The 12,124-nt window shown below is 50.7% G+C and overlaps 2 protein-coding genes across 4 annotated transcripts in view; one reads left to right on the forward strand and one right to left on the reverse strand.

Annotated features, from left to right (window-relative positions):
- LOC309382524 (uncharacterized protein) overlaps window positions 1–12,124 on the forward strand; it is a gene marked incomplete at its 5' end in the record, with an annotated part of 469,143 nt that overhangs the window by 319,811 nt on the left and 137,208 nt on the right. The window lies entirely within an intron of this gene.
- LOC309384822 (rano class II histocompatibility antigen, A beta chain-like) lies at window positions 441–10,611 on the reverse strand. 3 transcript variants are annotated; one of them, XM_081938629.1, is made up of 6 exons: window positions 10,489–10,611; window positions 6,700–6,972; window positions 2,176–2,457; window positions 1,915–2,028; window positions 1,662–1,685; window positions 441–804 (listed from the first exon to the last, which is right to left on the reverse strand). In XM_081938629.1, exons 1-6 carry the CDS (start codon window positions 10,571–10,573, stop codon window positions 791–793), a joined length of 792 nt encoding a protein of 263 aa, XP_081794755.1. In that variant the 5' UTR covers window positions 10,574–10,611; the 3' UTR covers window positions 441–790. The 3 variants fall into 3 exon arrangements, with proteins under 3 accessions (XP_081794755.1, XP_081794754.1, XP_081794756.1); XM_081938628.1 differs by lacking the exon at window positions 10,489–10,611 and adding an exon at window positions 8,346–8,657; XM_081938630.1 differs by lacking the exons at window positions 1,662–1,685; window positions 10,489–10,611 and adding an exon at window positions 8,346–8,663.

Genomic DNA, 12,124 nt, shown 5'->3' on the forward strand with positions numbered 1-12,124 from the left:
TACCATCAAGCAGGAGACCCCATGCCATTAGATTCTGAGTCCCAAAGAGGGAGGGAGGGAGGGAGGGAGGGAGGGAGGGAGGGAGGCGTTGGGTGCCAAAATGGGGCAGGAGCCTCCGGTTGTGAAGGAGGGAAATTGGCTCAAATGGCTGGGTGAATGTAGGGGGAAATTGCCACCAATGTCTCCCCAAAAGTGCTTGGAGACAACTGTGTCTGCTGGCATTCTGCTCCTCAGGAGGGGGCTTGAGGGGAAGGGAAGCCTTTGAGCAGGAGTGGGTCCAGCCCCTTCCCCTCCCTGGATCTGCCCACCCAAACCAGTTCTGGCTTCTGACCCGAAGCAGCCAGGCCGGTTGATCCAGAGGCAGCGGACGGAGGAGCCTCCTGTGGGGGAAGGAAGAGGAGGAAGAGGAAGGAAGGAAGAATTGCAGGATTTTCTTACATCAGAAGTTTATTCCTTTATAGCAAAGCGAAGGGAAGTGATTCGTAGGAAGAATAATGTAGATGAAGCTGCTGTGGGTTCAAAGCCAGGGGAGAGGAGGGGGCTGGAGGGACAGGTCCACCCAGCATTCCTAGGGGCAGTCTAGATCGTCTCCAACCCTCCCTCCCAAGAAAGGGAGGCCCCAAAAGGATGCTTGGTGGGGAAGGGCATCTCAGCAGGAGAAGGTCCAGGCTGACATTCTCCTCCTCTCCCCAACCTGCCACCTTCAGCCTCCATTTTTCAGAGGTTGCAAACAGGACAAAGAATCATCAGCTACTAAAGAAATAATTTCCTTTTGCATCAGAGAGCAGGATTAATTCATGAGTGCTGTAGAAAAAGAGATGGGGAAGAAAATTAGGATATAAAGAGAAATATTTAGTGTAAAAATCATATTATCTTCCCTTTTAGCACCCCAGCCCCAAGGCAGACCCACACTGCAGGGGGGTGGTTGATAGGCAGGGACAGATAGAGGGAGAATGTGCCCATTGTAGGACGAAAAGGCTGGGATGGATGAGGGATTCCTCCCCATTTCATCTCCAGAGGATTTTGGAATTCTCCCTGACTTAATTAAAGGGTTAATCAAGAGGGCATCCCCCTCCCCACTCCCTGCAGACGTTCCATATGAAGAGAGAAGATGGGGCTACAAAGGGGGTGGCAGAAAAAGGTGCAGACTGAGGTCACTTGGCCAGAAATTGTGTGAATTCTCACAAGGATAAGGGGGGGGTCAGGAAGAGGAGCCTGTCAAGGTTCCAACTAATGAGCCCAAATGAGTCTGAAGGGGGGGCCAAGAAGGATCACCTCGGATGGGGGAGGGGTGTCTAGTTCAGGGTGAAGTTTTGGAAGTTGGAGTTCATTAAGTTGATAGGGTCATCTCAAGGGCTCAGCTCCACCTTCCATCCAAGTACGAAAGGTGCTTAAGAACAAGCTAACAAAGTGATAGAACAACACCTGAGATGCTTATGTTAATTATCAGCAATTTATCTGGGAACATCTCCTGACATTTGCTGAAGTGGCCTTCAATGACACAGTGCATAGTAGCATGGGACTCACCCCTTTTAGAATAGCCACAGGGGTGGAATATTGTTCAGGCATGTTTTTTTAAAAGGAACAATTAAAGAATTGAAAAAAACCCACCTATAACTTTTAGGAGTAGTTCAGATGAGGGAGGAAGAGGAAAAACTCACCTGCAGGAGGTTGGATGGGAATTGCTGGAAGGAGAAAAAGACCCAATCAGGACCCTTCATGGGCTGCAGGACTCAGAGGGTCCCCCTCCCCTTCGATAGCCCATAATAGGTTGCATGATCTTCCCTTAATAGCCCCTCAAACAAGAGAAGCTGCCAAAAATATTCCTCAAGGAGACCCTCTTGGCCACCTGCTGAGAGGCCTCCCCTAGGTGGTCCCCTCCCCACAACCTCTTCTCCAGCCCCCCAGACTCACCTTTCTTGCTCTTCAGGTAGGAGAAGAGCCCCACCGCAAAGAAGGCCACTCCTATCACAGCTCCCATTATCCCCGTCCAGAGTTTGCTCTTGGCAGTGCTGGAGGTACGGGGCTCTGGGGAAGGAGAAGGAGCCTCACCTGAGCAGGAGGATCAGGCCCACCTTCCCCCAGGAGGGTCCATTCTTATTCTCTCTACAGGGAGGGTCTCTCCTCCTTCTCAGGGCAGGATGGGGTCCCCAGAGCAGGACGGGAGGGGCTTACCCCACTGGACGGTGATGGGGGCCTCCAGGCTGGCGTGCTCCACCTTGCAAGTGTAGACGTCTCCTCGCTGGGGCTGGGTCTCCAGCATCACCTGCAGCTGGTAGGTCCAGTCTCCATTCTGGAGCTCCTCCCCATAGGCCACGCCCTCCTTCTCCTCCTGGCCATTCTTCAGCCAGTGGATCTCGATCTTCATGGGGTAAAAACCCGTCGCGGTGCAGAGGAGGATGGTGTTGGGGGAAGTGGGTTCCATCTTGGTGGGGGAGATGGTGACGGTGGGCTTGGCTGGAGGGAAGGAGGGGAAGGAGGCACATGAGAGACACAGGTTGGTTAGTTCAAGGCTCCTTTTCTCTCTTAAAAATATTCTGTGTTTTGAGTGTCTGTGGAGATTCTGAGTCAGTCCAGGTCATGGGTGTCCCAAAGGGGCTTTTTTCCCTCCCAAAAGACATTTCACTTCTCATCCGAGAGTTTTCTTCAGTTCTGAGTGCCTGAATCGAAGCTTCTTGGATGAGAAGGAAAATGTCTTGAAGGAAAACCAAAGTCCAGTTGCCTTTGGAGAAAAGACCTTTGGGACGGTGTTTGGAGTCATCTTCCAAAGCAAATTGCAGGAAGACATGAAAAGGGATCCTGAAAAATGGGGAAACCTAAATCCTTCCTGGTTGGGATCAGGTGACCTCATCAAAAGGGCAGAATCGTCAAAATAGGCAAATCCCACAGCAGAAGAACAGAGTCGGAAGGGGCCTTGGAGGTCTTCTAGTCTAACCCCCTGCTCAGGAGGGAAACCCTGTAACATTTCAGATATGTGGCTGTCCAACCTCTTCTTAAAAACCTCCCAGAATTCCACCTATCAGCTGTTCCAGGCTGCAGGGATCATCACTGCCTATCATTTCCTCCACACACCCAACAGAAGTCCCATTTTTTTTAATTTTTAAACACCCAGAAGTTCCCTCTTAGGCCCAGGACTCTTCCATATCTTCATAAACGACTTGGATGAGGGAACAGAAGGGGAACTCTCCAAATTTGCAGATGACACTAAGCAGGCAGGAATAGCCAACACCCCAGAGGACAAGCTCAAAATCCAAAGGGACCTTGAGAGACTTGAACACAGGGCCCCATGTAACAAAATGAAATTCAAGGCAGAGAAAAGGAAAGTCCTACACTTAGGTTAAAAAAACAGACCAACTGCACAGGTAGAGACGAGGTGGAACTTGGCTCAATGCCAGGAACTGTGAGAGTCTCTTGGAATCCGACTGGACAATCCCTTAAATATGAGCCAGCCGAGTGTTTCAGCAGCCAAAAAAGGCAATGCAATCCTAGGCTGCCTCAACAGAGGAATAAAAGGAAGATCACGTGAAGCATTGATACCATTTTACCAAGCCTTAGTATGGCCACACTGGGAATCCTGCACCCAGTTTTGGTCGCCACGATGTAGAAAAGATGCGGAGACCCTAGAAAGAGGGCAGAGAAGAGCAGCAGAGAGGATGAGGGGACTGGAGGATAAAACGTAGGAAGAACGGTTGCAGGAACTGGGCATGGCTGGTCTAGTGAAGAGAAGGACCAGGGGAGACAGGATGGCAGTCTTCCGATATCTCAGGGGCTGCCCCAAAGAAGAGGGAGTCAAACTATTTTCCAAGGCACCTGAGAGTAGAACAAGAAGCAATGGGTGGAAACTAATCAAGGAGAAAAGCAACTTAGAACTGAGGAGAAACTTCCTGACAGTGAGAACAATTAATCAGTGGAACAGAAGTTGCCTCCGGAAGTTGTGAATGCCCCAACACTGGAAGTCTTTAAGAAGATGTTGGATAGCCATTTGCCTGAAATGGTATAGGGTTTCCTGCCTAGGCAGGGGGTTGGACTAGGAGACCTCCAAGGTCCCTTCCAACTCTACTATTGTATTATATTGTATTGTATTGTATTGTATTGTATTATAAAACACACAAATACTTTCAAAATCATTCAATTAGAAGAGCGTTATTGCAAAAATGGCTCAAAATAAAAAAAAAACCACCATGTGAAAATTCCGAATTGGCTATCACCAACAGAAAGGAGGACTCATCCAAATTTGATAGATTTGAACAAAATGCTAAGATATAGAGACTTAATTGATAGACAGGGAAACTTAAAAAGAATTGAAGAATTGGCAGAACAGAACATGAAAGTTGACTGGCTAACTGACCTTCAAATCAAAACTAAATACAATAAAGATACCAAATTATATGACATCGAAACAGAACCACACGAATTGGATAAAATTATTCAAAGCTCAGATAGAAAGATGATAGGGAGACTATATAAATTTTTCCTGAAGTATAAAATTTAAGAGGAAATTGTGAAAGAACAAATGATAAAATGGGCGCAGAACTTTGGATATAATATTGAATTAGACCAATGGGAAAAAATTTGGGGAACAAATTTAAAAATGACTCTCTCAGTTGCATACAAGGAAAACCAGTACAAAATGTTTTATAGATGACACCTGGCACCAACAAGGTTAGCTAAAATATCAACAAATACCTCCCCAAAATGTTGGAAATGCGAATTGATACATGGAACGTATTACCATTTATGGTGGACCTGTGAGGAGGCTAAAAAACTTTGGAAAAAGATGAAAAATTGGCTGGAGGCAATAACGGGAGTTAAAATAGAATGGAAACCTGAATTTTTTAAATTAGGAATAATGTCTGCGAAATACAAAAAAGAAATCCAGTGTTTAATACTACATATAACTACGGCGGCAAGGATTGCCTTTGCCCAGAAATGGAAAAACAAACTAACTCCAAGCGAAGATGAAATAATAAGAAAGATTATGGATTGTGCTGAAATGGACAAATTAGCTAAAGAAATTCAGGGAAAAGAAGAATCAGAATTCTACCAGATATGGGATAAATGGTATAGGTGGATGGAGGAAAGAAACAGGAATCAATGAAGGAATGTAACAAAACTCAAAAATAATAGTTATGAGTAAAAAAAGAAAGTTAAGAATGGTGAAATTCAAATGAAATACAATTGAATGGGAAATAATATAAGGTTAGCGCTATCGATAGATAATTGCTACTAGAAAGAACAGGAAGCTCCTGTTTGTATTGCACTGTGTAAATCTGTTGTACGCCTAAGTTTTGTGTGTGTGCATTTTATATGTTTGTTAATAAAATATTTTTTTAAAAAAAAGACTCAGAGGGGATTTTTCCCAGAGAAATGGAGGCTGAATTGATTTTGGGGAGAGTTCAGGAAAGGCTGAGAGCCTCTCTTGGTGGCCAGAGAAAAGCTTTGGCCCCTCGGGGGAAGGAGACGCCCGGATCTCCCCGGAGAGAAAAGTCAGCTCAGAAGTCAAAGAAAAAGGAAGAGAAAATCCCCCCAAAGAGACTCAAGAAACACCCAGTGATTTCAGGTCTCCTGAACTGCAGCCGGACCAACAATTTGCCCTAAATGCACGGAATATTTATTCAAAGAAAGGAAACGAAGGCGAAGGGACTAAGAAAAACAGATTTAATATTCTTTGCTTCTCCTCTGAAATGTTTTCATGGCAGTAAAAATAATACTTTTGTGAGGAGGGATTTCACAGGAAGGAAATATATGAATCCCAATGAAATTCAGGATCACTATGTTGAATTTATCAGAAAAATGCATCCTGCTTAGGGGGAGAAAGCTGGGGAGAAACAAAGGCAAAGGGACTGAGGCACTTTCAGGAGTTATGAAAAACCATTAGATAAATTAGTAGAAGGGAGGAAATTTCCATGGTAAATATTGCTGGAATGGGAATTATTTCAAATGTGCCGGATGACAAGAATGTTGAATTGATAGTAAGAAATAATTAAATGCTGAATATTATCAATCAGGGGATTATTATCTCCAGGAAAACATCCTCTTTGGTGGCAAAACTATTTCAAACAATCTGTCAAATTTGAGAGAATATTATTCATTCGTTTCCTAATTCTGATATCCTATTAGATGGATGTCTTCGTCCTCCTAGCTTATTATAATATTTATGTATATATGTTATTATTTATGTATTTATTTTATTTTGTATTTATTTGTTTTTATTATGTATTCATTTTATTATTTTATTATGTATTTATTTTATTGTTTATTTATTTATTTTATTATTTATGTATTTATTTATATATTTATTTTATTATTTGCTCATTTTATTAATATTTAGATTTTTATTTATTTAATTTTTCATTTATTTATTTAATTGTAATTTGTTGATTTAGTTTCATGTATTTATTTATTTTACTTTAGTTTCCTGAGTTCTAAAGGTTGGTGGATGAAGAGATGTGATCTCTTGGGGGGATCCAAGGGATCCTAGATTCCGGGGAGGGGAAGGTTTGGGGTCCTTGAGGGGGGGAGGAGAAGGGGGGAGTTGTGGGAATGAATGAGGGTCAGAGGGAGAATTGGAGGGAGGAGGAGGAGGAGGAGAACTAAGGAGGAAAACTTCACCCCGGAGAGTCTCCCTCAAGGGAAGGGAAGGAAAAGGGGGTCCCCACATCCCCTCCCCCCAAACTCCCCCCCTCCCCTCGGACTCACCTCTCCGCCCAACCATCTGACCCGTCTGGAGAGCCTCGTAGTTGTTCCGGCAGAAGGAATCCACTTCGGCCTTCTGGTACTGCAGGTACTGCTTATCGCTGTTCCAATAGTCCACATCCGCCTTCCCCAACTCCGTGAGGGTCACGAACTCCCCGAGGTCGCTGTCGAAGCGGTCGGTCTCCTGCTGGTCATAGAACCTTCTGTATAGGAACCTCACCCGCTGCGTCCCGTTGAGGAAGCGGCACTCGGCCTTCCCCTGGTACAGGAAATGGGCTGCGAGGGGGAGGAGGAGGAGGAGGACGGTCAGGAGGTATTCCAAGGCCCATCGCTCCCAGCTACCAGCAAAGGGGGGATCCAGTAGCAAAGGGAGGATGGCGGGGCACCTTCCGGGAGAGTCAGGCGTAAGACGCTCCCAGCCGCTATGAAAGGAGGAGGGTCCCACGGAAGAAGGGAGGGGGGGCTGGAGGTCTTCCGTGAGAGACTGGAGGAAGACGCCCCCTGGAGGAGGGAAAGGGGACCCTCTCAGTCCCAGAGAGGAAGGCAGACTTGCTGGCCGGAAGGGGTTTTTTTGGGGGGGTGGGGCAGGAAAGAAAGAGGGGGAGGGGAGGGAGGAGCCTCCTGGTGGACCCCCCCTCCATCCTCCCAGGGTGGGAAAAGGCAGGCAGAAGCTCAACTGGTCGAGCAGGGAACGTTGGATCTCAAGGGGGAGGGATGATGGGGGGGAGAGCTGGAGGGAAGGTAATAATATCCATATCTCCCTCCCTCTCTCCTTTGGGGAGGAGGGGAACATGGGGAGGGGGCACAATGAGGACATCTAGACTGAGGCTCCTGGGGTCTCCCAGCCCTACAACCCCCACCTTCCCTGGGTCGCCCCAGCTTTTCTTCTTTCCCCCTAATCTTCAGCCCAACTCCCTCCCTTGGGGGGATCCTCGGGGATCCCACCTGTTTCCTAGCCCCCTCCCCCAAAAGACCCCCTGCACCCTCCCCCAAGAGCATCTCAAAGGGAGGGTCTCCAGCCCCCTTCACAAAGGGGAGTTTTTGAGAGCCAATTGAGAGAAGCGATTCAGAGCCTCCAAATCCCCTTCTCTCACTTCCCCCCTCCCCCTCCAGGTTCCGATGGCGCCATGGGGGATTATGGGGGGTGGGGTGGGGGGTCCTTGGTCTCCTCCCCAAATTCAGGGTCTCCCCCAGAAGGGACGGAAGCCCCCCCTCTTGCCTGACCTTCAAAGCCTCAAATTTGAGATTCAGAAGAAAAAGTGGAAGTTTCTGAAGAAGCCAAAATCCTTTTGCTCAAATGAATCTTTTTCCTTCTGAGGATTCAGGGCTGAAAATGCCTCACTTTCCCTCTTTCGCTTTCGCTTTTCCTTCCCTTCCTCTCTCCAGGCAGCCCACTCCCACCCAGGCACTTGGGGAGGGGCGAGAGAGGCTCGGCTGAGACCCCCACTCGGCTACAATCGGGGAAGGGGGAGGGGTCCCTCTCCGTTCTCCTGTGAGGGGGGAATTGGGGAGGAAGGGGGAGGAGACCACGCAGAGATCGAGGCTGTTGGAGGCTCTGGAGGCCCAGCACTTTCCTTCCCCCTCCGGGGGTCTTTCCCAACCTCCCCCTCCCCCCAACCCCCTCCTCCCCCGCCCAGCCCCCTCCTTACCGGGGGTCTCCTTCCCCCCTTGGCTTCCGGGGATCCGGGCCAGCGCCCCCACCAGCAGCATCAGGGGGAGCCCAGGAAAAGCCATGGATGCCGCCCCACAAGCGCCCCAAAGAGAGAGGAGAAAGACGCCGATGCCTCCAGCCCCAGAGGCGGAATCGGAGGGTCTGGATTGGGGGGAGGAGGAGTTTCCCTCGGACTTCGGCCTTGGGAGTGTCCGGAAGGAGCAGGAGGACCAATGGGAATCCTCCCTTCTGCAGCGTCATCGGTCTCCGGGCAGAGCCTCCCTTGACTTCACCCGATAGAAGACTTAGTTCGGCGCAGAGAGAGAAGCGGAGAAAGGGGGAGGGGGAGTAATTTCAGTCGGGGGGGGCTGCATTCGAGGGGCCTGTTTCATACCAGCTCCGGAGGGGAATGTGGACTTCCTTTTGCCCCATCCCCCCCCCCCGATTCTCATCCAATCTCCCTTCCTCTGTGCGCCTGGAGGGTGGACTAGATGCCCTTTGAGTTCCCACAGTGCCCAGAGGGAGCCCAGGCTGGAGCTGCGGAGACTCCAGAAGAGCGAAATGGATCCAGAGCTCGAGGGGTCCTTCTGGGCTCCCCCCCCCGCTCAGTATGGAAGGAGGGAGCCCCCAAAACAGCTGCACCGGTGGTGACAAGTGGGGAGGGGCAGCCCCACAGCCAGCCAGGACTTGGGGGTCCCACACTCACCCCAATCCGAAGGGAAGCCAGGAAAACCCTCAGCTGACAGTCCAGGCAGGAAGAGGCGGAGAGGATCTGCAGGGATCCCTCCTGATCCAGCCGGATCCTCTCCCCAGCCCCTCCCCCTTCACGGGGGAATCTCCGTAGGGATCCAGGGGTGAAATCCATTTATTTCCTACCGGTTCTGTGGGCGTGGCTTAGTGGGGAGTCATGTGATGAGGGGGGTCAAAAGACAGAAACTCACTTTAACAATCTCCTGCTGGAGGAGGGGGTTGGACTAGATGACCTCCAGGTCCCTTCCATCCCTGGATTGCTGTGCTCTTTCAAGGTATCCTCTGGAGCTGTGTCTAGTGCCGGGTTTGTGGTCCTTCCTACCTTTCACCTTTCCCCCCCTCTCTCTTTCTCTCCTTCGCAGCAACCCCCTCCCTCCCCCCTTTTTGGTGGGTAGACTCATCTGAAGAGGAACCGCAGCCGCTGCGTTCCGTTGAGGAAGCGGCCCTGGTCCTTCGTCGGGCCAGGAAATGGGCTGTGAGGGGGAGGAGGGGGAGGAAGGCTGTCAGGAGGACTCCAGGGCCCATCGCTCCCAGCCGCTAGGAAAGGAGGAGGGTCCCACGGAAGGAGGGAGGGGGGCTGGAGGTCTTCCGTGAGAGACTGGAGGAAGACGCTCCCTGGAGGAGGGAAAGGGGACCCTCTCAGTCCCAGAGAGGAAGGCAGACTTGCTGAGGGGGGGGGGGTGTCTAGTGGGGGGGAGGGAGGAAAGAAACGGGGGGGGGAATCCCAAAATATCCTCCCCTGCAGCCCCTCAAGATCCCTTCAAAGGGAGGGTTTCCAGCCCCTTTCACAAAGGGGACCCAGATCCGGAGAAGCAACTCAGAGCCCCCAATATCCTCCCTCAGTTCCCCCTCCCCCTCCAGGCCCCGATGGAGCCATGGGGGATTGTGGGGGGGGGGGTGTTCTTTGTCTCCTCCCCAAATTCAGGGTCTCCCCCAGAAGGGACGGAAGCCCCCCTCTTGCCTGACCTTCAAAGCCTCAAATTTGAGATTCAGAAGAAAAAGTGGAAGTTTCTGAAGAAGCCAAAATCCTTTTGCTCAAATGAATCTTTTTCCTTCTGGGGATTCAGGGCTGAAAATGCCTCACTTTCCCTCTTTCGCTTTCGCTTTTCCTTCCCTTCCTCTCTCCAGGCAGCCCACTCCCACCCAGGCACTTGGGGAGGGGCGAGAGAGAGCCGCGGCTGAGACCCCCACTCGGCTACCATCGGGGAAGGGGGAGGGGTCCCTCTCTATCCTCCTGGGGGGGGATGTGGGGAGGAAGGGGGAGGAGACCACGCAGAGATCGAGGCTGTTGGAGGCTCTGGAGGCCCAGCACTTTCCTTCCCCCTCCGGGGGTCTTTCCCAACCTCCCCCTCCCCCCAACCTCCTCCTCCCCCGCCCAGCCCCCTCCTTACCGGGGGTCTCCTTCCCCCCTTCGCTTCCGGGGATCCGGGCCAACGCCCCCACCAGCAGCATCAGGGGGAGCCCAGGAAAAGCCATGGATGCCGCCCCACAAGCGCCCCAAAGAGAGAGGAGAAAGACGCCGATGCCTCCAGCCCCAGAGGCGGAATCGGAGGGTCTGGATTGGGGGAGGAGGAGTTTCCCTCGGACTTCGGAAGTGGGAGTGTCCTGAAGGAGCAGGAGGACCAATGGGAATCCTCCCTTCTGCAGCGTCACCGGTCTCCGGGCAGAGCCTCCCTTGACTTCACCCGATAGAAGACTTAGTTCGGCGCAGAGAAGAAACTCAAGTTGCTTATTCAGCCCAAGACCCCTTTTCCCTCCTCAGAATATTCTAGACCACCTCAAAGGGAGGGTCTCCCTCCCCCTCCACAAAAGGGAGAGATGGGGGAGTTAATTCAGACCTCCAAGTGCCCTTTTCTCCCTCCCTCCCCCGCCCTCCGGGTCCTGATTGAGGAATCGGGGATTATGGGGTGGGGGGGTCCTTGGTCCCCTCCCCAAATTAAGGGGCTCCCCAAAAGGGCTCCAAGCTCCCCTCTTGCTTGACCTTCAAAGCCTCAAGTTTGAGAGTCAGAAGAAAAAGTGAATTTTCTGAAGCTGCCAAAATTCTTTTTCTTATACGGAGTTTTGGTGTCATTTGTGGATTCAGGTCTGAAAATGCCTCAGTTTCCCTCTTTCGCTTCCCGTCTCCTTCCTCTTTTAACGGAAGAAGCTTTGGGGGCTCCAAAGGGATTTGGGCCTTGAAGCTCCCACTTCTCTTGCCCTCCAACCCCTTTCCCAAAGTCTCTCTTGGGGGGGTCTCAGCTCCTTTCTCCCCCCACTCTGCTCCCCAGCATCCGTGGGTCCCTCCCAGCCCCCTCCTTAGAATAGAACAGAATAACAGAGTTGGAAGGGACCTTGGAGGTCTTCTAGTCCACCCCCCTGCCTAGGCAGGAAACCCTACACCACTTCAGACAAAGGGTTATGTGACATCTTCTTAAAGACTTCCAGTGTTGGAGAATTCGCAACTTCTGGAGGCCAGTTGTTCCACTGATTAATTCTTCTAACTGCCAGGAAATTTCTCCTCAGTTCTAAGTTGCTTCTCTCCTCGATTAGTTTCCACCCATTGCTTCTTGTCCTCCCCTCAGGTGCTTTGGAGAACAGCTTGACTCCCTCTTCTTTGGGGCAGCCCCTGAGATATCGGAAGACTGCCATCCTGTCTCCCCTGGTCCTTCTCTTCACTAGACTAGCCATGGCCAGTTCCTGCAACCGTTCTTCCTACGTTTTATCCTCCAGTCCCCTCATCCTCTCTGCTGCTCTTCTCTGCCCTCTTTCTAGGGTCTCCGCATCTTTTCTACATCACAGTGACCAAAACTGGGTGCAGGATTCCCAGTGTGGCCATACTAAGGCTTTGTAAAATGGTATCAACACTTCACGTGATCTTCCTTTTATTCCTCTGTTGAGGCAGCCTAGGATTGCATTGCCTTTTTTGGCTGCTGAAACCCTTGGCTGGCTCATATTTAAGGGATTGTCCAGTCGGATTCCAAGGGACTCTCACAGTTCCTGGCATTGAGCCAAGTTCCACCTCGTCTCTACCTGTGCAGTTGGTCTGTT

The sequence above is a fragment of the Natrix helvetica genome, assembly GCF_964273705.1.
Source record: "Natrix helvetica genome assembly, chromosome: 1".
In the NCBI taxonomy this organism is placed as follows: domain Eukaryota; kingdom Metazoa; phylum Chordata; class Lepidosauria; order Squamata; family Natricidae; genus Natrix; species Natrix helvetica.

Coding starts and splice junctions, on each gene's coding strand:
- LOC309384822 (XM_081938629.1), bottom strand. CDS start 10,573: ATGGCTTTTCCTGGGCTCCCCCTGATGCTGCTGGTGGGGGCGTTGGCC. Junction 2,458..6,699: donor TCAGATGGTTGGGCGGAGAG/GTGAGTCCGAGG, acceptor CCTTCCCTCCAG/CCAAGCCCACCGTCACCATC. Junction 2,029..2,175: donor CCCCATCACCGTCCAGTGGG/GTAAGCCCCTCC, acceptor CTCCTTCCCCAG/AGCCCCGTACCTCCAGCACT.